The 27800-nt window shown below is 43.4% G+C and overlaps 1 protein-coding gene across 1 annotated transcript in view; it reads right to left on the bottom strand.

Annotated features, from left to right (window-relative positions):
* The window catches only part of LOC124622807 (semaphorin-2A-like), a 447972-nt gene that overhangs the window by 121293 nt on the left and 298879 nt on the right, over positions 1-27800 (bottom strand). Inside the window, exon 5 of the mRNA XM_047148597.1 lies at positions 13604-13711. Within this exon, the coding sequence (XP_047004553.1) occupies positions 13604-13711 (108 nt within the window). The remainder of the gene's footprint in view (positions 1-13603; positions 13712-27800) is intronic.

Raw genomic sequence — 27800 nt, forward strand, 5'->3', positions numbered from 1 at the left:
ATGTCTCCGAATTTTTTATACGAAAACTCTTAAAGCTTTTTAAATAAGAGAAACACTATTAAAATTCTACATCATTATTCTTCATTTCTACATATTTTCAGCCCGCTATCGCTAAAGGGCTCCGAATTGTGTCTTGTAACATGGCGATATGCGAAGAAACTATGTCGTTGCGTGGGAAACAGCGTGCTGTAATCGAGTTTCCAATTCGAAGAGTTGGTCTGCGAGTGGATCACCTTGTTCATCAGCATCACAATGCTAGACCATACACAACCTTCGACTCATTTGCAACTAACTGACGCCTTGAATTCTCTATCATGAACTATCTTCCACACAAACCTGATCTGGCCCCACCCGATTTTTAGGTATTTCCAAAACTTAAAGAACGCCTTCCAGGACTTCGATAGTGACGAAAAGGGGTAAGTAAAGGTGATGTTGTGCCTCCGTCCACGAAGTCAAACATTCTACAGTGACAGTATCAAGAAACTAGTCTCTCGCTGGGGGAAATGTGTGCGGCGCCAAGGGGTGTGTGTTCAGGAATGTAAAATGTTGCTAATGTTTGTTTTATTTTAAAAGATTTAAGGAGTATCACATGAAGAATTCGGAGGCTTCAGTATCTGGATGCTTTGCTATTAGACTCTGCAGAATAACTCATTTCTGAAGTCACTATAAGATTCAATTCACTAGGTAATCTTAATGTCCGCTGAACATATGCAGACTGGGTATGGAGACAATTCGAATATAAAATCGAGAGAACAAAGACATCATCATTTCCACCATGCTGTCGCGTTAAAAAGTCTTTCTTCTAGTAATACTAGCTCATTCTCATGTGCACAAGCATACAAATACACAAGTTGTTCAAAAATTCAGTGCAAAGAGCGTCTAATATGATGACGGAAGCTACGACAGATATACACAGTCCAGTCACATTACTGCGTTAGCCGTCTATGTTCCACGTCAACGTCCAATAACCAATCGTAGACGGTATGTGTCATCACTAGCAGTGGCAAGTATATGAAGCATGTCGGATGGGGCGTGGAAAACAGTGGAATTTTTGTAATAATGCGTAAATGAAATGATCTCTCTGACGTCCAGAAAGTGATGATGAGAGGATTTCTGGCCAAGGGTGTAAGCATTTCCAAAACGGCTAAGTTCGTAAACAGTCCGCGTGCCGCCATGGTGGTTAAAATATTACGTGCATGACAAAACGGTACTAGCCAAAACCGGTGCCGAGGCAACAGAAGAGCACCACGGGCCATAGATGACAAGGGTGATAGACAACTGAGAAGATGTGTATGGGTGAAGAGACGCACAACTGTTGAGCAATTGACCACCCAAATGAATCCAGGAGATAACAACAGAACCTCTTCAACGAAAGTTTAACGAACGTTGCTGTGTACAAGCCTCCACATCAGGCGCCTGGTTCATGAACCCTACTGACTACCACTCATAGTCGACGAAGACTGGAATTTGCACGTCAATAATGCAACTAGAAGTCCACCGTGTGGCGAAAGGTAGCCTTCAGAAGAATCACGTTGTATGCTCCATGGGACGTGAAGCGTCTGAAAGCAAACACCATTGATGGAGCTTTCTCGGGTCTCTAGCCAAGTGGTAGCGTTGATATCTCGCGACGTTTCGGAAAGTGTCATATTACCCATCTTCTGGCGAAGTGTCAAGATTCTCGGAGAGCGGGCTATTTATATGCGCGGTCACCCCCATCCACTAGACCTCGGGTGGCCAGAAGTAGTGCAATTTTGGCCGCGAGCGGACCCACGTAAGGAAGGAACGCGAGTCGTAGATCTGATACAATTGCGCGACTTCTGGGCAAATACAATGTCAAAACCGCTCTCCGGCCACCACCGAAGACGAGGGAGCTCCTAGGTTCTGCCAAAGACGCACTGAACGTTAACACACCAGGAGTATACACAATACCATGCGAATGCGGAAAACAATAGATTGGGCAAACACAGCGTTGCATATCTAAACGCTGTGAAGAACATATCGGATGTGTGCGACTAGGTCACACAGAAAAATCAGCCATAGCAGAACACAGCATAAATGAAGAACACACCAACTTCGAAAACACGAAGGTACTGTGCCGAGCATCTGGCATCTAGGAAAGCGTTATCAAAGAATCCATAGAAATAAGGATTCACGACAATCTGGTCAACAGAGATGAGGGATACCAACTCAGCGCAGCATGGAAACCTGCGATAGCGGCAATCCGTCGGGAGCGCGCCCGTCAATGTGCTTCGACGCGGACGCAGACAGAATGCTTACACCGAGAACCGAACGCGACCGCCGAGGGCGACCGCCATCCCCACCACCGCGCGCACGTCGCTGGTCCACGCGAGGTCTAGTGGAGGAGGGTGACCGCCCATATAAGTAGCCCGCTCTCCGCGAATCTCGACATTTCGCCAGACACTTCCCGAAACGTCGCGAGATATCAACGCTACCACCCGGCTGGAGACCCGAGAAACCTTCATCAATAGTTTACTCCGGGAAAGCCTACAGTCACATATACCATGTAACAATCTTCGAAAGGGACCAGGCTGGAGACCATTCCCTGGGTGATCTCGCCTTTCTGGAAGGCAGACTGGATCAAGTATGCATCTATCCTTGGGGGACCATAGCCACCTCTACATGCAGCTTGTTTTTTCTCGGAACTAGCAGGACACTGCAACGTGTCACACAGCTCACACTTTACGTGCGTGGTTCGAGGAGCACCAGTGTGGGTTAACAGTACTGCCCTGGCCACCAAGCTCTTCCGATTTAAACCCAATCGAGAATCTGTTGGACGACCTCGATCGGGCCCTGGATACTCGAACAAGAAACCTAGCCCAGCTGATCACGGAACTGGAGTCTACATGGCTCCACAGCCCTGTCGGTAACTTCCAGGACCTCATTGGCTCTCTTCCTGCACGTCTTGCAGCAGTATGCGCAGCAAAAAGAGGTTATTCAGCCTTTTGATAAGTTGTAACATTATCTGGACTGAACAGTGTACTTCATTATGCCTCCAGGTGTTGGAAATGAATATTGAGTGAGTACGGAGCATCCAGGAGGTCAGGTGATGTGTCTGAGAACAATACAATGTTAAATGTGTTTTACTCAAATGTTATACTAATTATGTTTAAATTTAATACTCAAAATGAGAACAATTAATTTCAACGCAGAGCTGATATCGACCTAACAGGGCGAGCTGTGTCCGACGGAAAGTGTATGACGTGCTGCGTACGAGGACTGTTCAAAAGGTAAGGTGACTTTTCAAATTACGTGGGCAATATACATCATTCAGTTATCGATCTTTTTTTGTTATGTTGGCACACATGTCCCGAACATGTGTTCACGGTTTCAAGTGTATAAGTGTGACTGCTAAGAATTCTTGAAACTAATTCCTACCTTGAGAGCATATGGTAGAATACATTTCGGTTTTCATATAGCCTCAGAGAAGAATGTTTAATTGGTTGTGGTTGCCACGATCTTTCAGGCTAATGCACAGTACTCCCTGACCTATTCACCGATCGCCTGAAGTACGGATGCGCTTACTGGTTCTCCAAAGTGCCGTGGGGTCCCATCACACTTGATGGACATCCTCCCTGTTGTGTGTAGAGAAATGTGTTGTGGCGTAGCAAGACAGCCACGCCACGGAAGTAGCCGAAAGGCACGCGTTTAGTTCACGCAGGCAAGAGATAGGTCTGTAACAGGATACGTAATGAATGCTATAAAGAAAAGTACGTAGCTTCTGGAATACTTAACTTTAATCCATCCTTGGTACATCGCTATTGACGATATAAGTAAGACTCTATAGTTTCAGACAATATACTGCTAATTGCGCCTTGCTAGGTCGTAGCCATTGACTTAGCTGAAGGCTATTCTATCTGCTCGGCAAAGGAGTGAGGCTTCGTCAGTGTAGTCGCTAGCAAAGTCGTCCGTACAACTGGGGCGAGTGCTATTCCGTATCTCGAGACCTGCCTTGTGGTGGCGCTCGGTCTGCGATCACACAGTGGCGACACGCGGGTCCGACATGTACTAATGGACCGCGGCCGATTTAAAACTACCACCTAGCAAGTGTGGTGTCTGGCGGTGACACCACAGAATGCCCTCCAGTAGCGCCGGCAGGTGCTCTTGCAAGAGCGGTCTGTACATCTGTCGTATGACTAGGGGAGGCAGCACGTAAGGCCCATGCAAATAGTAGTCACGATACCGCCCTCCATGTTTACTTCAACTGTGGCTCACTGCGAAAGTCAGGACGTCACAACACTGTGATCTTCAGATCAACTGAATATGCGTTTCCGATACCTGGTTGCTTCATGAAGTAAAGGATGTCCCAAAATAATGTATACATTGTTTGAAACTGAATACCTCTTTAATAAAGCAGATAGGAAAGAAATGTTATCGGAATAATACAGACTGAAGATTATCTTGAGGTGCGAATGCTAAAAATAACCTCCTCCCACAGTAATGCATCATTAACAACGGCTTATAACAGAGCCAAATACCAACTGCGTTGTTTCGAATTGAATAGCATCGTACGCTAGATCAGTTTTTTCTCTTAGATCATCCAGAGTCTGTGGTTTTGTGTCGTGCACTGTGCTCTTCACTTGTTCCACATATATAGAATTCTAAATGGTCAAAATCCATCATATACATCTCGAAGGAAACGTGTAACTGAGAAATTTGCTAACGTCAAGTACAAAGTGAGGTAGCAAATGAGAAAGCAATACCATTCATTGTCAAAAATGTCGTTAAGCTATGGAGTTCTCACATGGAAGTTTCTTACAACAATATCCTCAAAGAACTACGGTTCAGTTAATCTTCTAGACAACAGAGCACACCAGAATGATGTTCCTGTTGGGTTTACACTTCTTTCTTCAGTTACCTATAGATTTCCAGTAGCCCAGTACATGAAATTATTGCAGTTAATTGTTCCGCTAAGTTTAAAGGGCGCTTCGTCCGACCAAATAATGAGATTTTCATAGCATTCATTCATCTTCTTCACGTATATAGATGACCCACCCTCAAAATTCAGTTCGCCTGTTGGAATCATCCTAGTTCAGAGCATGAAGAAGTGTTTGAATGTAAGGCTTCAAACTCAGAGTCTTAAAATTTCCGTGAACACTGATTTCGCTAATCCCAGTCCCAAGAGAGTTCTGTCACACAGAATTTTTGCTGCCTTTTGAACGTCTCTTTACTCCGCTTCCTTCCTTGTTCACATCGCACATCTTCTGTCGACTTCAAACTTACATCGAATTCTTCTAACTGTTACTTGAAGCCGGCCGCGGTGGTCTAGCAGTTCTAGGCGCGCAGTCCGGAACCGCGCGACTGCTACGGTCGCAGGTTCGAATCCTGCCTCGGGCATGGATGTGTCTGATGTCCTTATGTTAGTTAGGTTTAAGTAGTTCTAAGTTCTAGGGGACTGATGACCACAGATGTTAAGTCCCATAGTGCTCAGAGCCATTTGAACCATTTGATTTTTGTTACTTGAAGAGGTGGTGGTGTTCCAAATTCAAATCTCCAATGTCATTGAATGTCAATTATATTCACTGCTTTCCAGTAACATTTTGGCAAACACTTCCGTTCTTCAAACGATAACGCCATATTTATTTCCAATCCTGCAACGAATTGAGGCCTTATTAAGCTTTTCACTACCTTCTGAATTATTATTCTCCAAACAATTATTTCCGTCTCCTTTGTTTAGAGAATCATTCGGTTTCAAAGTGTTTACACATTATTTTTCTACGCCCAGTGTATTTGTTGTTATCTCCGTCGCAATATCAGTCAGTTTCGGCATCGAATTTTTGAATTATTTTTACTAAAAAGTCTGGTGGAGGTGAATATGTCCTTCTTTGAGGTTCTAGAGCTGTTGAACCGGCTGAGAAGAAATCAGTTCGCTGTGAAACATTGACACTGCACTAAAGCGTAAAGAGACTAGTGAAACACCTAAGAAAAAGCACGTGTTCAAGCTCTAGCGTACGTTTCGTAATCACTAAATGTCATCTGATGCTTGTAGCTGTGTATTGACAGAAAGGATGGTGCCAGTGTGATGTAAAATAAAAGAAACTTCTTCGCTCAAAGTTTATGTTTACACAACTTGATTTGCGATGTTATTATACTCCACACATGTTTTACAGAACTTACGTCATCAGTGTACAAGTGTCTATGTGTTGGGACTCAAATAAAGTTTAATGGTTCCCAGTAACCGAAAAATCTGGAGCGACACTGAAATTTCTGTAGTGCGACGTTTAATTACACGGTCACGCGACGGCTGAGATCTCTATTAAAAGATATTTGCGTGCCCGATGGTAATCTATGGCTTTTGCGTTGGACATGCAGGTCACGCAGCCGTTTTGAGTTAGCAAACAGCTTCTACAACTCTAGCGACCAGCAACAGCCCAACTCCTTCCAACCAGGTAGGGGTGAGAACATTGCCCGATCCATATTTTCAGATTTAACCAAGACTTATGTCTTCAACTGGTAAGAGTAACATGGCTTTACTAAAGATCGCATTACGTTTTCTTTCATACTTAACTGATAGAGGGAGTTGGATATTCTTGTAATGTACCTCTGGAAAATTATAAGTGCCACATTTTAAAGCCAGTCTTGTGTGATCTATCGCTACTCATGTAACAGTTGATGGTTTTGTTTAGTTATGTCATGCTCCGTACATCATTTTCACGATTATTTTATCGATATGATGTGGAACAAGTCAGATTACAAGATATATATACACATATGAATAGCGCTAATATTTCTGAAACTTTTAGTTCTACACTTGCAGCTACATTTAGAGGTACACTATTTTTTTAGCAGTTCTGAAACAGAAACTCCTCCATGGAATAGAAGGAGTTGTCCAAAAGAAATGGTTTTAAGCTAGATTTAAAATCCGATCTGCTACCTGCCAGACTATGTTGTTGGGCAAATGTTCAAAGATTTCTGTTGCTGAATAATGTACTCCTTTTTGAGCAACTGACAGCATATTGATGTGGTATCTACGTCGCTTGTGTTATAATACCACTGGAGACCATCGCCTTTAGCAACTTGAAACATTTGTTTACAGAATTGGATCACTGAGTGTTATTATGCCCTGAAAGTTGTCGAGTAAAACAGAAGTAACATTTGGCGTTCGCCAACGAAGTGTTAGAGGCCCTCTGCTGTTTCTGGTATACATAAACGATTTACGAGACATCTGAGTAACACTCTTAGACTGTTTTCAGATGATGGTGTCGTTTACCGTTTAATAAAGTCATCAGATGATCAAAACAAATTGCAAAACGATTTACACAATTGATTGGCGACTCCATGGAGTGCTGTGTGCACAACGACCATATATGTTAAATTAAAAGAAAGGTCAGCGTTGGCCGTAATATTGATGTTTTATTGAGAGCAGAATCGATGTTTGATTTTGGTTATTGATAACTGGATACCAGTGTCTGAGTTTAATTTGTACAGCACTGAAGATGATCACTATGTGATCAAAAATCGATTCTGCTCTTAATAAAATATCAGTATTACGGCCAACGCTGACCTTCCTTTTAATTTGATTTAGACACTGTATCCGTGTGGTGCGAAAAGTGGCAGTTGACTCCAAAAATGTGGAAATTGTGAAGTCATCCAAATGAGGCCAAATGGAATCCACTGAATTTCTGTTACACGATAAACTGCACAGATCTAAAGCCTGTAAATTCAACTAAATATATAGGGATTACAATTACGAATAACTTAAGTTGGAACGATGACTAGTGTGATACCTGATTTGGGGTGGCAACCTTTAAAACAACTGTGTTTTTCGGTGCGACAAGATCTTCTGATGATATTTCAGTCACCAAGTGTCGCCTCAGAGTGTAAAAATATTTTGTTGGCGTCCATATACATAATAGAATAAGAGAAATCAGAGCTCGCAGAGAAAGATTTAGGTTTCCGTTTCTCCCGAGCGCTTTTCGAGAGTGGAACGGTAGAGAAATGGCTTCAAAGTGTGCCTCTGTCAGGCACTTAACTGTGAACTGCAGAGTAATATTATGGATGTGGTTGTAGATGTAGGTTAACTACAAGAAATGTATTAATTGACTTATCCTTCTTTTCTTAGTAGATTATTTTATACATTATGAATGAAGAAAAACGCACGACATGGGTGTAATATTCTACAATAATGTAGAATTCTTATCTTGGTACCAACAGTCACCGTTTTCGAACTGTTCCTCTACTACACGCAGTACACAACGCTATATGCAGTGGCAACCCAAACCCTTCCATCGGACTGCCATACAGTGTACATCTACATCTACATCTACATTGATACTCCGCAAGCCACCCAACGGTGTGTGGCGGAGGGCACTTTACGTGCCACTGTCATTGCCTCCCTTTCCTGTTCCAGTCGCGTATGGTTCGCGGGAAGAACGACTGTCTGAAAGCCTCCGTGCGCGCTCTAAGCTCTCTAATTTTACATTCGTGATTCAAGACTCCAAATCAGTCCAGACATCCAATATTCACAGTCTGCGCTTTACAAACCACCACAAGCGTCGATTGGGAGTGACTACGGAAATGAGTGGCTTATGAGGAACTCCTCGATCACTGAACCTTATTCTTTGTATCATAGTAATCGTGCAGGCTGGACTACTGGTGGCACTTTGGAACTCAAGGCTGATTTCATGTGTTACCACTCTCCACTCTGGGAGTGACTACGGAAATGAGTGGCTTATGAGGAGCTCCTCGACCACTGAACCTTATTCTTTGTAACAAAGTAATCGTGCAGGCTGGACTACTGGTGGCACTTTGGAACTCAAGGCTTATTTCATGTGATACCACTCTCCACAATACCCGACGGTTCTCGTCCGCCACTACATGAGGTCCGCATGGTCTTACTTCAGCCATTGTTGTTTCTTCGCGTTTCCAGTTCATAACAACGTCACCAAGAATTAACTTGGGCAGCCTTAGAAGGGTTAAAAAGCATCAGAGATGACATCCACCGACCAGTCCACATTCCAAGTTACTGAGCTCTCTCGACCGAATGATTATACTGTTGTTGCTTCTCTATGGACAACACGATGCACCTGGCCTCATTTCATACTAGGGGTTCCTCGCGACATCCAGTGGTCAGTTCTGAATTGCATAGGGGTGGCCATACATCTTCGATCACATAGAATATACTGTTTTATTGAGAAAATGAAACTCATATATAAAGGAGCTATCTTTGTCGCAAAATATGGCAGTCGAGAACACATTTTATGCTTAGCGTTGACATCCGCTTTGGCCCGCATTAAGTCATTTTCTCGTCTAGGTCACTGGAGGACGGCTGCTACAACTGACGCCAGCTGGTGCGTTTGTTATCGGTACAATAAAAAAAGAGTAAAGACGTACGGAACGACTGACTGGGGCCACAGTTAATGAAAAACGTAATCTGAAAGGTTTTCTTTAGAGAAAACTCACTTCTGTTTGTCTAAGGCAGTAAAATAAGGAAATTTCGATTGGAATCGTGCATGATGAAAACCTTGCGATAGAACGTCACATGTTTTATGAAGCATAGTTTTTCTTTTGCTTTTTCTTTTTACTTTATCACGTACATTTTAGGGTCCTAATTTTCATTTTTCAGTCTTCCTTTCGCTCTCCGCCGCCGCCACATTTTTAGAGGTAGCTTCTTTGTTAAGTGCACTGTCCTTAAAAATGTGAAGCATCCAGAAGACCTCGTCGTATGTCAATGTAGTTTAATACCCGTACACATCATTGGCCGATGCACAAATGATTAGAGTTGCAGTTCTACGTGATAGGTAGAACGCCCATCAGGGTTCATTATTCGTGCTGTTAGTGGGCATAGTATGGTATGCAAGAGATGTCAACAGCGTCAGACGTTCAATAATCATTGTGAAGGACACATACTCGTATGACACAACAGCTCACAGAGTTTGTAAAGGGCTTCATTTATTGTTGATCTCCATTTGGCCGACTATTCTGATATACCAGTGTCCATATTTATGGGCTGTTGGAATGTGACCGTGGCCACGATGTTGGAATAGATGGGAGCGTAGGGACAGGCATAACAGTCGTCCGGCCACATGGCCGTGTTGTAACTATACCAACCACATCTTAACCCCTACACATCTGATGCTGCCATTCGGGAAGAAGTAATAGATTTCCAGCAAATGGTTCAAATAGCTCTGAGCACTATGGAACTTAACACCTGAGGTCATCTGTCTCCTAGAACTTAGAACTACTTAAACCCAACTAACCTAAGGACATCACACATCCATGCCCAAGGCCAGATTCGAATCTGCGACCGTAGCGGTCGTGCGGTTCCACACTGAAGCACCTAGAACCTGCAACATTCTACTCCAGTCCGCACCACTGCTCGGAGAATAGCAGCACTCGGACTAGGGAATTACCATTCCAACCGAAGGCTGCTGTTAAATCCACAACATAAAGTGCTGCATTTGGAGTGCTGTCGTGACAGGGAGGCACGGCGCGCCGCTGTGTTCAGAGACGAATCGCTGACGTGCACTACCCAGTATTGTTGTTGATAATTCTTCCGGGTTATATGGCCGTGATCCACGAAATACTTCTATTCTTAATGTTTCGTCCAATACTACGTTGGACATGGTATGGCTGGTCCTGTTGAGAGCGGCCTAAATACCGAGGAAAGTGGGCGTGGTCTAGCTTGCACATAGTAGCAGAGAGAAAACTAGTCAAAGATAAAATAAACATCGATAATAGTCCGTCATATATAAAAATCACTTATCGATTCTGTAACGCCACTGTCCATATCTCGCTATAGTGGCGTTACAGAAACGATAAATGATTTTTATCATTGACGGACTATTATCGATAGTTACATTTTATTTTTGACTAGTTTTCTCTCTGCTACTATGTGCAAGCTGGACCACGCCCACTTTCCTCGGTATTTAGGCCGCTCTCAACAGGACCAGCCATACCATGTCCAACGTAGTATTGGACGAAACGTTAGGAATAGAAGTATTCCATGGACCATGGCCATATAACCCGGAAGAATTATCAACAACAGTACCATCCGGTCGTGAAAGACTTCATTGTATGACTACCCCGTATGACCATCGTCGCCGAAAGTGGGGGAGACGTGGTAGAGGTCCCGTCTCCCCGTGTTCTGGAGAGGCACAGTGCTGTTACTCCAGGCGTCATGGTGTGAGGAGCCATCTGGTGTGCCATCGGCTCACGGCTGACAGTTACTGGGGGAGGGGTGGGGGGAAGGGGGGGACGCGAAAGGCACGACGGTACCTCACGGACATCCAGCGACCTTACGTGTTACTTCCAATACCGTAGTATATCGGTGCCATCGGCAACACAACAATGCTCATCCATGCGTGGCAATGCGTGATGTTGACGAGCTTCCGTAGCCATCAAAGTCCCATCTTTCCCAGTCCAACCAGTGCCTCCATCCAGACCAGAGAGGCTGCTACGTCATATTGATATGAAGCCTCATACTGCTAAGTTGTCTCGATATTGTAATCACTGAAATAACAACAAATACCTGCTCAAGCCATGAAGTTTCGTCCCGTTTCTTCCTCTCCTGTGGTGGGCTTAAAATTATTATTCTTACCATCTTTTTATTTACGGGCAGTGTAGTTCGCTACTTTTGTTAGGCCTCTTACAAAATAATCTGATAGACATGTTCAGCGAAACAGCAAGCATTGTTAATTTTTTGTCTCGCATTATTTTTCCCTCTTGACAGTATGATTCTTGTTACTTGAATTGGCAACAGGCAAGATAAATAAAAAACGTTAGAATGAAAACAGGAAACAAATAAAACAAAAAAGAGAAACTCCCTTCTACCTTTGTGAACATGCTAGCATATTGATTCTTATATATGAGACATGCAATTAAAACCAAATGACTTATAATTACAAATTATCTCTTTCAGTTGCATATAGTTGTCGTTAGATGGGATGTTAGTCAGTCTTCTCTCGGGTCACGTCCCATGAGTAGGTTCGTTTTCAGCATTACTATGTTTCCATCCTCTCTGTCGCAGTTGTGGCTGTGCTCTTTTCTCTTCTCTGTTACGTGTATTACCTAATTGATCAGTTTAATACCTCGTTTCCACCAAAACTCTTGCATACTAATCATAGTAATCCTCACGTTTCTGTACTTTCTTATCTTCTGTAGTAATGTAATACCCAAATTTCTCCAGGCTAGACTCTCCCGTGAGTCTAACTGAAACATGTTCCAGACTTTTCCACCACAGAAAATGAGGTAGTCGCCGGAAACTAAACGCAGTACCTTCATCTTATTAGCTTGAAATATTAACCGCTAGATGATGAAGGCTACCATATCTCGATAGCTATTCCAAATAAGGCATTGCATTTCGCCGATTGTTGTATTGTACTGTTAATGAACGTAATATCGCTGTTTGTCTCTCTCTTACAACCTGTATTTTTATCTGTATTGCCGTGTACTTTCGTTCTGTGTTCAGATACAAACTCAAGAATGACAGGAAATTAGTTACTTTCGCCTGTCTGTTGGTGTGGAAGAAGAGACGTTTCCGATGTAAGTGCATTTTGCATCCAGGGAATTTTTCCGACCATTTTTAAAATGTCACGCCATGAACAAAGAACTTTTGTTAAGAATGATGTAAGTAAAATACAGATTTGTACTCTGTTCGTTTTAACGGTTCTGAATTTGTCTCGGGGAAAGGTCTCGAAATGGTCTGCAACATGATACAGCCATAATGTCATTACATTCAGGTTCACTAATTATGAAAAGTAAGGAGTCATAAGTTGTAATTAAACTGTATCAAAGGGCGGCCGCGGTGGCCGACCGGTTGTAGGTGCTTCAGTCCGGAGCCTCGCGACTGCTACGGTAGCAGGTTCAAATCCTCCCTCGGGCAAGGATGTGTGTGAAGTCCTTAGGTTTAAGTAGTTCTAAGTTCTAGAGGACTGGGGACTGATGACCTCCGATGTTAAGTCCCATAGTGCTCAGAGCGAAACTGTATCAAACGTTAATGATCATAATCTTTGCAACCTCAGCCGTGTTACATTGCCTTTTTTTTTTTAATTCCGTAAGTCATCCGGAGTCCGTCTCTGTCTCTGAATGGCCAGCGCGGCTGACTATCACGCGGACGACTCGGGTTCGGTTCCTGGTACTGCCAGGAATTTTTTTTCTTGGCGAGAAGACTGAGTGCACTGAGCCTATAGATGCCGAATGAGCAGCGGTTTCGATGGGAAGTAGCGGCTCCGGGATCTGGAAAGCTGACAACGGCCAGAAGGGCGGTGTGCCGACCCGGCACACAACCACACCGCATCCAGATAATGGCAGCGGTTGCCAATGACACGATAGTACTTCGATCTCGATTGAACCACGTGAAACCGGATTGGCTGAGCATTATTATTATTATTATCATGACTATATAACTCTTCCAGAGATGGAGTACTATTCTGTACCGTGACATTTAGTGAAGAGCGTAAATTTGGTAAGCTCTACAATACATTAGAAAACAGCGCAACATAACAAACGTATTTCTTATTCTTTCAATATTACCAAAAATTAAACCCTGTCATTTGAATCTTATATTCTAGAAGATAAGAAAAGTACGCTGCAGTAGGTTTAATTTATATAGTTCTGCTGTTGATGAGAGACAGAAGTGACTTACGTATATGACCCAGTCCTTGGGGAAGTGCGCGTTGGTCCCACACACGTAGAGCCGCGTGCCGTCACCCATTGGCTGGATGACCCGTATGTGGTTTCGACAGTCGAAGTGCTGGAACCATATGAAAACATATCACTCATATACAAAGCGTGTTAAATCTCTTTTTAATTTCAGCTCGTCGCGTTCCTCTGCAGCATATAACCCAAATACACTTCATATAGAGGGAGTCAGTAAATAATTCACAGAATATTGATAAAAAAATTTAAAAAAATACGAAGACTACGAAAACTTTGAAAAGTTTTCCCATGATTTATGCAATAAAGCTTAGGTTACAGTGCAACCCTAAACGATTGTGTTAGCTATTATACTAAATGGAAGGGGCGTGCCACAAGGGAGACTAAGGACAATTGGAGTGCCCTGTATCATTGTAGCAACGATCACGAAACTTATACAGGAAATTACAGGAATGTTCTTCCTGCAGTTAATAACTATCATAGCATTTCAGCCATCCAATTTTTAACTACTTTTCGGACCTTCATAAAAATAATTTTAATTGTAGTTAAAGTTATGTTTTTTATCTGTATTGAAAATAAAACAGTCACGATTGCAATGTTATTTTTATTTAAAAATAACATGTTTCACATTTGTTGGCTATCATCTTATTATCTAAAATGATAAAGGAGGCTAATTAAATAACTATCCTACAAACACTATAAGCCATGGTTCTAAGCTGCGCCAATAATTTAATTAAAACCGTTAACAACATTCACGTAAAACTGTCAAATGGAGTTCGTTGCTCCGGCTACCAAAGCTCTATGTCAACCATTAACACATGAAAATCCGGTTGTCAGAATAATTAAAAACAATTGTGGAAACTTGACGGACAGATTTCGTAAATCACAATAACTAAAAAGAACCGTGGGAAAAATTTCATAAATCAACCCATAGCGGTACAAGAATTACTAAACGCCGGATGACCGCAGGTAGCCGCGCTAATACAACTAACGTACAACAGATGGCGCTAGCATCTTAAGTTATGGACAAGGGTAATACGGAATTGATTAAAAAAGGCTTGATAGGAAGGATTAAAGTAGTTTAAATTGAAATTAAAAAGTAATTAAAATTAAAATTATTGAGCAAGTTTTATGGGCCATCCAAATCACGTGCTATAGTGTGATGCTTAATGTACACACCATTATTGTGGTAAACGACGGTAATATTAAATGGTAACCAACAAATACGAAACGCTCAAAACAATCAAAAGTAGTTGATTGCACAGCAGCAAGGAGAGCTCCACCTACCAACCCAAGGGAGCCAATGGGTCTGATGATGGTTTTATAGAAAAAACCGAAACCGGTTACTCATTAAAACAGACATAACGTGATCAAGACTGAACTTTAATCTAAATATAACAATTAATTGGTCACTGAATTCCAAAAATGTTTACCAAAATTAATCAAAAGTAGTGTCCATTAACAACTAAATAAATAAAGCAACCGTAAAACTGAACTAAAACTTTTACAAATCTTAAAAACGTTAAAAAATTACACATGTCTGTCTCAGAGGCAGTATGCTATGACGCTGCACTAATAAATGCCCGCTTATAAACCATAAAATTGTAGTGGATGTCCTATTGGGCAATAAAAAATCTTAAAATTTGAGTGTCGACAAGTTACTCTAGGGATTATAACACGTACACGCGACACAAGAAGGAGGATATGTGCAAAGTCTGGAACCAATGGAGGGGTCTAAGGTTATAATACGAGAATACGACTATAAAACAATTATTGGGGTAGTAGTGCTAAGTCACTGGAGAGATCTTATGACATAAAATGTCTGATTCTTGCTAACCAACTGACGATTGAGAAGAGTATCACTATGTTGACGTGAGTATATGACAATTCCCATCTCTTCTCACAAGTTCAACTGTTTTTCCTTTTTTAAATTAAGTTCAGCTGTCTCGGTATATCTATGTCGCAACCAGTGAAAAGGCGAATAATCTGATCGGTGCCGTTCCTGAGATGTAGGGGATAATGTGAAATGTAAATGTTCATCAACAGATTCTTAAGTTTGAAATGACTAATATTTTCTAAATACATGTTTTATTTTTTATTTGCACTCAGTCAGAACCACCCTGCACCATACTGTGTATCATGCTTTTGATCATTTTTCATGAGTCTCATTCTTTTCTTCCATTTGGACTCCTTACCTGCCGTTTCTGCTGCATACTGAGCATTATTGATGCGCACCTCATCCTCCTGTAAAGTCAACTGGTGCAGATTACACAAGGAATAATTCGGATATGCTGTAACACTTTTACATTACCACTGTTGCGAACGTTAAAAGCAATAACAGCGTTACATCCCATCTGTTCTCCATTTTAGTGTTTTCCTCGCAATGAAAACATTGTGTGGGGTGCGAGTTGTTGACAGAATCATTTGGCTTCTGAGTCTACCAATTTAAACGCTTCTACTATACGCCTGGTCTCTGTAAATGGCCCTCCTGACTTACATGACTGTTGCGAGGATGGAATGTTTCCAGCTGTATAAAGTGGCTGAGTATTGGACGTTGCGTTACTTACATCATGAATTTCGTCCAGGAGAGCAAAGTTGATATATATATGTTTGTCATCTATTGATAGTTTGTGGGAAAAGAAAGATAGCCATACAGTCTGCCGTGTTCTGAATAAATCATCAGTATTATTCCAAATGGTCGTCACGTAGTATTGTCACAGTTCATCTTATATTTGTACCACCAGAAAGGTTCCGGTTTACTTAGTTTCAACTTCCTCAGCTTGGTACTCATTCCGTTCTGGACGTGATTCACACATTCCAGTTTTGTGATAATCTTACGACAGTAAATCCGAGTTGCTGCTGCTACACTGTTGTACACTTTGAAGTCTATACCACGTAAGAACTTTTAATAACAAATACCAGTTTCATTCATGGATCGACTGAAAATTTCAATAGCTGCAGAGGCCTCCATTCCACCACTTGTTCCTTCATAGTTTCTATCATATATGTGTTCTGCTTGGTTCACTAATTTACATTTATAACAATAGCTTGTCAGAATTTGAAAGTCGATTGCCTCTCATGTGTGGGTGATTGTGTTTCATTTACCCATTTTGTGTAACTGTTGGAAATATTGGGTAGAGCGTCTCACGACTAGTTCTCGAAGTTCTGATGTGTGATTCTAAAAGTGGTTCTCCTCACTGGAAATAACATTTATGTAGATAATGCAAGATAGAATTCGGGGATCTCAGGAGTATTCCGTTAAACTGCGTGAGAGATAATGGAGAAATAAATGTAAAAGTGAATAAAAACAACAGTCTCAATAATGGATGGTAACAATGCAAAAAACACGAAAATAAGCAGAAAAAATACTAAACAAGATACTGGCAATTGACGTCGTTTTTGGGACACAAAAAGTTTCTCTTTACTTATGTGATGTACAGATACTGTCATGTCAGCGTCACTAATTGTTGAACAACATCCTTGCCTCGGATATCGTACCAGTCGTACTGACGATAAAACCATACAAACCTCGTGAGACATAAGTTGAACTTGCAAATTCATCGACTTTTGCGATGCCTATTTGTGGTTTATATCTCTGGTGCAGCCGCATATGAACTGAGGGTAGCCAAAGACAAAGGTGTACATTGTCTTCTTCCTGTTCTTCTTCTTGCGCTTCTTCTTATAATTTTTCTTCTTCTATGGTTAAGACAATTGTAAAAGTTACCCTCAACACAACATCTCCCACAAAGGAGCATAGTGTCAACGAACCGTCTACAACGAGAATATTAGCGAAGAGATACAGGGGTTAGACAAAAATTTGGAAACAGCGAGAAATGCTTTCTGAAACGTAACGCAGATGCTAGCCAAAACGACATGTTACGCTGTTATATTTGACTACGCAATGCACCTGTGCAATGTCCTCATTACGTTGCAAGCGTCACTCGTGGTCAGAACAGTATTCTGTGTAGATATGAGTTATGTGAATTCGTACGTGGGCAGATTTTTGGCGCTCGCGTGGTGGGTGCCTCCACAACCATGGGGCAGAAGTGGTTATTGTTTCAAGAGGCACCGTATCTAAGACGTACATCGCACGCAAGGAAAGCGGAAAACATTACTCGCTAAGTCACAACGCGGACAAAAGTGTGTTTCGAGTGATTGTGATACACGGTCACTGAAAAGATCGTGACGAAAAATAAAAGGACGAAAGCTGCAGATGACACCACAGAACGCTCGAGAACCCAGTTACTAACAAAACAACACGAAGGGAGCTCCATAAGCACAGAATTTCATGGCGATCAGGAATTCCAAACCATTCATCAGTATGCAAATGCCTGTAAGAAATACGTGGTACCGAATTCACGTACGTACTGTGCTGTGGAGCAATAGAAGAAAGTAATTTGGTCGGATGACTCTAGTTTCACACTGTTTTCAACTTCTTGCCGAGTTTCTGTCCCAGAAGTGAAACATGGCGAGATTTCGGTAATGATTTGAGCAACCATATAGTGGTATTCCGAGGGAGCCATGGTTACTGTGCAGGTTCGTATTACTGCCAATGATCATATGACTATTTCGGCTGCTCAGGTGCACCCCATGGCACAATATTTGTTCCCCAGTTGTGATTCTGCGTTCCAAAACGCCAGAACCCCCGTTCACACAGTTCACGTCGTCCAAGACTACTTTCATGATAATGAGGATGAATTTCGCATCTCCCCTGGCCATCACTGTCACCAGGTCTCAATACTGTTGCCCCCTTTGATCTACTTTGACGAGAAGGGTGTGTGATCGCTATTCACCTTCATCACCGTTACTTGAACTTCCCACTACTTTTCAGGAAGTGTGATGTAAGATACACTTGAAAACCATACGGGACCTGTATTTATCCATTCCGAGACGACCGGTAGCTGTTTTGGGTGCCAACGTTTTTCCTACACCGTATTAGGAATACTAACGTATTGTGGTCTTGATGTTTCAGTAGTTTTCTTCAACCTCCGTGTGCACTTCATCTGGAAAGAGACTCGTTTTTGTCGCAGTCGCCTGAAATCATGCAAGGAAAATAAGAAAAACCTTAACCACGTAGCCTGAATCAGGATCGTAGCAGTATCGACGCGAATGTGTGCTTAGATTCTTAACCAATCGGTCATCAAGGACTCTGAAAAGTACAGAATTTAACAACCTGTAATCCATTTGTGAAGTACAAAGTACATACACACATCAAAAACAGTTCGCAAAACTCCGGTTCCCAGAACTGCTGAAGACAGACGTTGACAGAGGATATTGTATCACAGACACAGTCCCTTTGACTGTTCAGAGATGTCACTAAGCCCAGCCAAAGATGTAGACAACCATGCACGAGTAGCACCTATTAGACAGAGGGGGCCCCATAGCCGATCAGTTGCAGTCATTCCACCAGGAAGGAGGTACACGGCTCGTGTTGTCTGTAGTTCAACCATGCCTAGACGGTCATTACCGCGGTTCAATCGCGTCCGCATTGTGCCAGGAAGGACTCTCAATAAGGGAAGTGTCCAGGCGTCTCGAAGTGATGTTGTTCGGACATGGAGGAGATACAGAGAGACAGGGCTACTGCTTCAGCAGATGACCGCTACCTACGTATTATGGCTCGGAGGAACCCTGACAGCAACGCCACCATGTTGAATAATCCTTTTCGTGCAGCCACAGGATGTCGTGTTAGACTCAAACTGTGCGAAATAGGCTGCATAATGCGCAACTTCACTCCCAGCATCCACGACGAGGTCCATTTCAACCATGCAGCGCGGTGCAGATGGGCCCAACAACATGCCGAATGGACCGCTCAGGATTGGCATCACGTTCTCTTCCCCTATGAGTGTCGGAGACGTGTTTGGAGGCAACCGGGTCAGGCTGCCCAGCGACTGCAGCAAGGTGGAAGTTCCCTGATGTTTTGGGTAGGCATTATGTGGGGCCGACGAACCCAGCTGGTGGTCATGGAAGGCGCCGTAACGGCTGTACGATACGTGAATACCATCCTCCGACCGATATTGCAACCATATCGACAGCATATTGGCGAGGCATTCGTCTTCATGGACGACAATTCGCTCCCCCATCGTGCACATCTTGTGAATGACTTTCTTCACGATAGCGATATCGCTCGACTAGAGTGGTCAGCATGTTTTCCAGACATGAACCCTATCGAACGTGCCTGATATAGATTGAAAAGGGCTGTTTATGGACGACGTTACCCACCAACCACTCTGAGGGATCTGCGACGATTCGCTGTTGAACAGCGGGACAATCTGAACCAACAGTGCCTTGATGAACTTGTGGATGGTACGCCACGACGAATACAGGTTTGCATCAATGCAACAGGACGTGCTACGGGGTATTAGAGATACCTGTGTGTTCAGAAATCTGGACCACCACTTCTGAAGGTCTCGATGTATGGTGGTACAACAATCAATGTGTGGTTTTCATGAGCTATAGAAAGGGCGGAAAAGATGTTTATGATGTCCCTATTTCAATTTACTAAACAGGTTCCGGAACTCGCGGAACCGAGGAGATGCAAAACTCTTTTTGATGCGTGTAAAAATGTTGTTTCCCCAGCATAGTAACGATTCTTATACTTCTACATGAGTTTTGATTTCAAAATAAATTCAGATTGTATAAAACACAGTTTGCAGGTAAACAAGGAATGCAGTGCGCTAATCGCAATGCAACAAATGTATTCTTTTAAGTGATTTAATCTCGCCTGGAACTTTCACGTTTACTGTACTCTGTTTGCTGTTGTACAATTTCGACCTCGGTCCGTTATCAAGCATCTTGACGTTTTGCAGACACATTGCTAAAAAGTCAGCTATCGCATGTTATGCCATACTATTTCATCTCTCTGCACTTTCATAGCTCTCACCCCACATGGTAAAAAAATCAAGCTTGATAGTCTAGCGTTTCAGTTAATGCATAAAAATGGTATAACAAAGTTTAAAAATAAGAACATATTACATTTGATGCTGCATTTAAGAAACATGTGTTGATTCACAGAAAAGGCATACCGTATGTGGAGGAAAAGTGAAGGTTTTCAAAATGTAATACTGCACAATCATTACAAATTGGGAAGATCTGCACTGGGAATGGATAGCTTTAGGGGCGGTCTTTTTCAGAGGTTCACTACGACCTAAGATGTGTGTATAAACATGGGACTGACCAGGGGAGTAACGCAAAGATAACGAGTACGTGGAACGTGGAATGTGAGGATATAGTATAGACGCAGACAGAGCTGTGGGTCAGATTGTAGACTCTAAGACGAAAGGAGTAGGTGTAAGGCCCCTCTCCGGGGATGGTAACCCTTACCACAAAATCAGGATTGTGGTGATTACAGCCATACCTGTCCATGAGACCGTCCAGGATATTTCTATATAAAATATTCAATATTAACTATAATTTATTCGTAATTTTATGTGTATTGCAAGGCGGTTCAGTAGGGTTTGGCTGTTTGGGCTTTCTGTTGGATGGTCATTAGGTGATACTCGTATGTTAATTGCACGTCGAGCGTTAGTCCTATGTATTTTAGTGTGTTAGTTGACTGGCCAGGAAGTTTTAAATGGTCAGGTATTAAATGGGCAGGAAGATTGTAAATGGTCAGGTGTTAACTTGACAGGAAGATAGTAAATGGTCAGGTAAAAGTCATGGATAACAATTATTTCGTGTGTTTTCAGGGCCACTGGTTACACCAGGAGGAAAACTCGTTAACGTGGAGTAGAAAGGATCGTTGGGATTTCTGGAGTGAAGGGAGGCACGACAGGAAGGCAGTGTCATCAGTATATTGAAGGAAGCGTACTAATGATGTGGTTTGTCCAATTCAGAAGCGTACAGGATATAAAGGGGACGAGAAAGGACAGAACCTTGGCGCAGGAGTACGGAAAATATTGGTTCAAATGGCTCTGAGCACTATGGGACTTAACATCTATGGTCATCAGTCCCCTAGAACTTAGAACTACTTAAACCTAACTAACCTAAGGACATCACACAACACCCAGCCATCACGAGGCAGAGAAAATCCCTGACCCCGCCGGGAATCGAACCCGGGAACCCAGGCGTGGGAAGCGAGAACGCTACCGCACAACCACGAGATGCGGGCGAAAATATTGGTAATAGTGACCAAGGATGGACTATTAGGTAGAAAGGAGTCATTAAAATGAACTTAGTTAATTGGAAGTGCAAGTATCTGGAGTCTGAGAAGATGACCTGAATGCCATATATGGGTTATATGGTCTTTAGATGTCAAGGGGAAGAAAATTATGTATTTCTTGTTCTTACATTGATAGGACAGGATATGTGTATGGTAGAGGAGTTTGTTAACACTAGGGTTACCACAACACACTAGTTAACAGGAATGAGTAGGAGCTGATTCAGATGTTTATAAATGCATTGGGAACTAATGGATTCGAAGACCTTGCTGACCACTGAAGTGCGGCTGATGGGTCGATGTGAAGAATTATTCCTACGGGGTTTGTTTTCTACGAGAAAAAAATAGGATTTTGGAGATGGTTCTGGAGCTTAGTCTATAGAGACGATGGCGTTGTAAAAGATTGCAAAATTTTGCTAGGGAGGAATAGGGACACTCTCTTATGTGTCCGCATGTAATGTACTCGCGACTCGGAGCAGTGTCGCGATTTTTTGAGTAGTACTTGTTCTATATCAGATGCTGTGACACATATGTTCAGCTCTGTTTGTGGTATGATGTCCAAGTAGTGGAAACTTGGAGCAAGTGGTGGGATAGTGGTGTCTGTAAGTTCATGCATGCAGGGAATAGGGAGTAATCGAAATTAGTCATCAGGAATTGTGAAGAGATAGGATCAGCTTTGCTCAGGTGTCAGTTGGGTGTGGGTTTTTGTAAAGACTAAGTAGTGAGTAGTGGCACTGCGGACTGTAACTCGGAAAAAAAACCATCCCGTACTCTGAGGAGTTAATGGGACTGTCTGGCGCTTAACCCGGTATCGTTTGGCGTTCCTGATAAGCCACTGTAATCATCGATGTCCTGTGACACTACGCTGGTCCTGAGCCAAATGGAACGAGCAGTAGGACTCACGTTGGACGAGTTTTACTAGTCCCTTGCACATGCTATTTTCTAAGAATGTCAACAGCAACTGTGCTATTCAATGCAAATGCCATTAATACGAGTGCACATAACAAAATTTAACAGTGTATGTGTTATCACGGAATTGTCTGTAGCGCCATGACATGTCCAGTCACTATGTGCATCCCAAGTGTGATGCGCTCTAATAATTGAAATTTAGTAACTGAAATTTGTGATGTGCATGCATATTAATTGTGCTAGTGGTGCAGGTTTTTCTTACAAATACTATAATTACACTCAAAGTGCATTGGACTGCATACAGTCATCAAATACAATATGTGACGTGATATGCCTATTGTGACCTTATCCGATTTCCACAAGCAGGAGAAAGCTCACTGCAAGACATAAAAGAAGAACTACTTTATTTTAAGAAAAAAAAGGGTTCGAATGGCCCTGAGCACTATGGGACTTAACAGCTGAGGTCATCAGTCCCCTAGAACTTAGAACTACTTAAACCTAACTAACCTAATGACATCACACACATCCATGTCCGAGGCAGGATTCGAACCTGCGACCGTAGCGGTCGCGCGGTTCCAGACTGTAGCGCCTAGAACCGCTCGGCCACTCCGGCCGGTCTATTTTAAGAAACAAATTAGTATTGATTCACCTATAGTCCACTAACGTGATTAGCTATCTGATATTTAAACAAATTTATGTTTCATCTACATCTACATCCATACTCCGTAAGCCACCTGACGGTGTGTGGCGGAGCGTACCTTGAGTACCTCTATCGGTTCTCCCTTCTATTCCAGTCTCGTATTGTTCGTGGGAAGAAGGATTGTCGGTATGCCTCTGTGTGGGCTGTAATCTCTCTGATTTTATCCTCATGGTCTCTTCGCGAGATATACGTAGGAGGGAGAAATATACTGCTTGACTCTCCGGTGAAGGTACACTCCTGGAAATTGAAATAAGAACACCGTGAATTCATTGTCCCAGGAAGGGGAAACTTTATTGACACATTCCTGGGGTCAGATACATCACATGATCACACTGACAGAACCACAGGCACATAGACACAGGCAACAGAGCATGCACAATGTCGGCACTAGTACAGTGTATATCCACCTTTCGCAGCAATGCAGGCTGCTATTCCCCCACGGAGACGATCGTAGAGATGCTGGATGTAGTCCTGTGGAACGGCTTGTCATGCCATTTCCACCTGGCGCCTTAGTTGGACCAGCGTTCGTGCTGGACGTGCAGACCGCGTGAGACGACGCTTCATCCAGTCCCAAACATGCTCAATGGGGGACAGATCCGGAGATCTTGCTGGCCAGGGTAGTTGACTTACACCTTCTAGAGCACGTTGGGTGGCACGGGATACATGCGGACGTGCATTGTCCTGTTGGAACAGCAAGTTCCCTTGCCGGTCTAGGAATGGTAGAACGATGGGTTCGATGACGGTTTGGATGTACCGTGCACTATTCAGTGTCCCCTCGACGATCACCAGTGGTGTACGGCCAGTGTAGGAGATCGCTCCCCACACCCTGATGCCGGGTGTCGGCCCTGTGTGCCTCGGTCGTATGCAGTACTGATTGTGGCGCTCACCTGCACGGCGCCAAACACGCATACGACCATCATTGGCACCAAGGCAGAAGCGACTCTCATCGCTGAAGACGACACGTCTCCACTCGTCCCTCCATTCACGCCTGTCGCGACACCACTGGAGGCGGGCTGCACGATGTTGGGGCGTGAGCGGAAGACGGCCTAACGGTGTGCGGGACCGTAGCCCAGCTTCATGGAGACGGTTGCGAATGGTCGTCGCTGATACCCCAGGAGCAACAGTGTCCCTAATTTGCTGGGAAGTGGCGGTGCGGTCCCCTACGGCACTGCGTAGGATCCTACGGTCTTGGCGTGCATCCGTGCGTCGCTGCGGTCCGGTCCCAGGTCGACGGGCACGTGCACCTTCCGCCGACCACTGGCGACAACATCGATGTACTGTGGAGACCTCACGCCCCACGTGTTGAGCAATTCGGCGGTACGTCCACCCGACCTCCCGCATGCCCACTATACGCCCTCGCTCAAAGTCCGTCAACTGCACATACGGTTCACGTCCACGCTGTCGCGGCATGCTACCAGTGTTAAAGACTGCGATGGAGCTCCGTATGCCACGGCAAACTGGCTGACACTGACGGCGGCGGTGCACAAATGCTGCGCAGCTAGCCCCATTCGACGGCCAACACCGCGGTTCCTGGTGTGTCCGCTGTGCCGTGCGTGTGATCATTGCTTGTACAGCCCTCTCGCAGTGTCCGGAGCAAGTATGGTGGGACTGACACACCGGTGTCAATGTGTTCTTTTTTCCATTTCCAGGAGTGTATGTTATCGAAACTTCAACAAAAGCCCGTACCGTGCTACAGAGCGGGTCTCCTGCAGAGTCTTACACTGGAGTTTATCTACCATCTCCGTAAAGCTTTCGCGATTACTAAATGATCCTGTAATGAAGCGCGCTGCTCTCCGTTGGGTCAACTCTATATCAACCCTATCTGGTACGGATCCCTCACTGCTGAGCAGTATGCAAGCAGTGGGCGAACAGGTGTACTGTAACCTACTTCCTTTGTTTTCGGATTGGATTTTCTTAGGATTCTTTCAATGAATTTCAGTCTGGCATCTGCTTTACCGACGATCAACTTTATATGATCATTCCATTTTGAATCACTCCTAATGCATACTCCCAGATAATTTATGGAATTGACTGCATCCAGTTGCTGACCTGCTATATTGTAGCTAAATGATAAGGGATCTTTCTTTCTATGTATTCGCAGTACATTACACTTGTCTACATTGAGATTCAATTGCCATTCCCTGCACCATGCGTCAATTCGCTGCAGATCCTCCTGCATTTCAGTACAATTTTCCATTGTTACAACCTCTCGATATACCATAGCATCATCCGCAAAAAGCCTCAGTGAACTTCCGATGTCATCCACAAGGTCATTTACGTATAATGTGAATAGCAACGGTCCTACGACACTCCTCTGCGGCACACCTGAAATCACTCTTACTTCGGAAGACTTCTCTCCATTGAGAATGACATGCTGCGTTCTGTTATCTAGGAACTCTTCAATCCAATCACACAATTGGTCTGATAGTCCATATGCTCTTACTTTGTTCATTAAACGACTGTGGGGAACTGTATCGAACGCCTTGCTGGAGTCAAGAAACACGGCATCTACCTGTGAACCCGTGTCTATGGCCCTCTGAGTCTCGTGGAGGAATAGCGCGAGCTGGGTTTCACACGATCGTCTTTTTCGAAACCCGTGCTGATTCCTACAGAGTAGATTTCTAGTCTCCAGAAAAGTCATTATACTCGAACATAATACGTGTTCCAAAATTCCACAACTGATCGACGTTAGAGATGTAGGTCTATAGCTCTGCACATCTGTTCGATGTCCCTTCTTGAAAACGGGGATGACCTGTGCCCTTTTCCAATCCTTTGGAAGGCTACGTTCTTATAGAGACCTACGGTACACCGCTGCAAGAAGGGGGGCAAGTTCCTTCTCGTACTCTGGGTAAAATCGAACTGGTATCCCATCAGGTCCAGCGGCCTTTCCTCTTTTGAGCCATTTTAATTGTTTCTATATCCCTCTGTCGTCTTTTTCGATATCTACCATTTTGTCATCTGTGCGACAATCTAGAGAAGGAACTACAGTGCAGTCTTCCTCTGTGAAACAGCTTTGGAAAAAGACATTTAGTATTTCGGCCTTTAGTCAGTCATTCTCTGTTTCAGTACCATTTTGGTCACAGAGTGTCTGGACAGTTTGTTTTGATCCACCTACCGCTTTGATATAAGACCAAAGTTTCTTAGGATTTTCTGCCAAGTCAGTACATAGAACTTTACTTTCGAATTGGCTCTGAGCACTATGGGACTCAACATCTTAGGTCATAAGTCCCCTAGAACTTAGAACTACTTAAACCTAACTAACCTAAGGACATCACACACACCCATGCCCAAGGTAGGATTCGAACCTGCGACCGTAGCAGTCCCGCGGTTCCGGACTGCAGCGCCAGAACCTTACTTTCGAATTCATTGAACGCCTGTCGCATAGCTCTCCTCATACTACATTTCGCTTCCCGTAATTTTTGTTTGTCTGCAAGGCTTTGGCTATGTTTATGTTTGCTGTGAAGTTACCTTTTCTTACGCAGCAGCTTTCTAACTCGGTTGTTGTACCACGGTGACCCTTTTCCATCTCTTACTTGGCACATACTCATCTATCGCATATTGTACCATGGTTTTGAACTTTGTCCACTGATCCTCAAGACTATCTGTACTTGAGGGAACACTTTTGTGTTGAGCCGTCAGGTACTCTGAAATCTGCTTTTTGTCACTTTTGCTAAACAGAAAAATCTACCTACCTTTTTTAATATTTCTATTTACGGCTGAAATCACCGATGCAGTAAGCACTTTATGATCGATTATTCCCTGTTCTGCGTTAACTGTTTCAAATAGTTCGGGTCTGTTTGTCACCAGAAGGTCCAATATGTTATCGCCACTAGTCGGTTCTCTGTTTAACTGCTCAAGGTAGTTTTCAGATAAAGCAGTTAAGAAAATTTCACTGGATTCTTTGTCCCTGCCGCCCGTTATGAACGTTTGAGTCTCCCAGTTTATATCCGGCAAATTAAAATCTCAACCCAGAACTATAACATGGTGGGGAATATTGATTCTGGAGTATTGTCTCTTGAGTTTATGACCTAACGACTAGTCTGAGTGTAACATGACTGGTGCAGTTCACAATCATAGATGAGTGAGAGCAGAGTTCTATGTCCAGACGGACCATAAGAGAAAGGCCGTCCATAACACAGTCAGTGAAGCCAGTAAAGAAGTAGATAACGAAGTCCAATGTCGTTGGACAGAGACTTACTGCTGGTGGCTGGATGCTCGAGATGGCTATGCACGCATGGTGCAGTGGCTGGAATTGGCTGGACCCTTGACAACTGTAATAAGGAAATCCTCATTTCGGTCATTGAACTGAAATGATAGTATAGTGGCTGGGGGGAGTTCTGAATACAGGCCCAGTGGAAGGATACCTGAATGGCACTCGTTGGACGCTTGATTCATTGACAATAAATAGTGTCGAGTGTTGCA

This window comes from Schistocerca americana, chromosome 7, assembly GCF_021461395.2.
Source record: "Schistocerca americana isolate TAMUIC-IGC-003095 chromosome 7, iqSchAmer2.1, whole genome shotgun sequence".
Taxonomy (NCBI): Eukaryota; Metazoa; Arthropoda; class Insecta; order Orthoptera; family Acrididae; genus Schistocerca; species Schistocerca americana.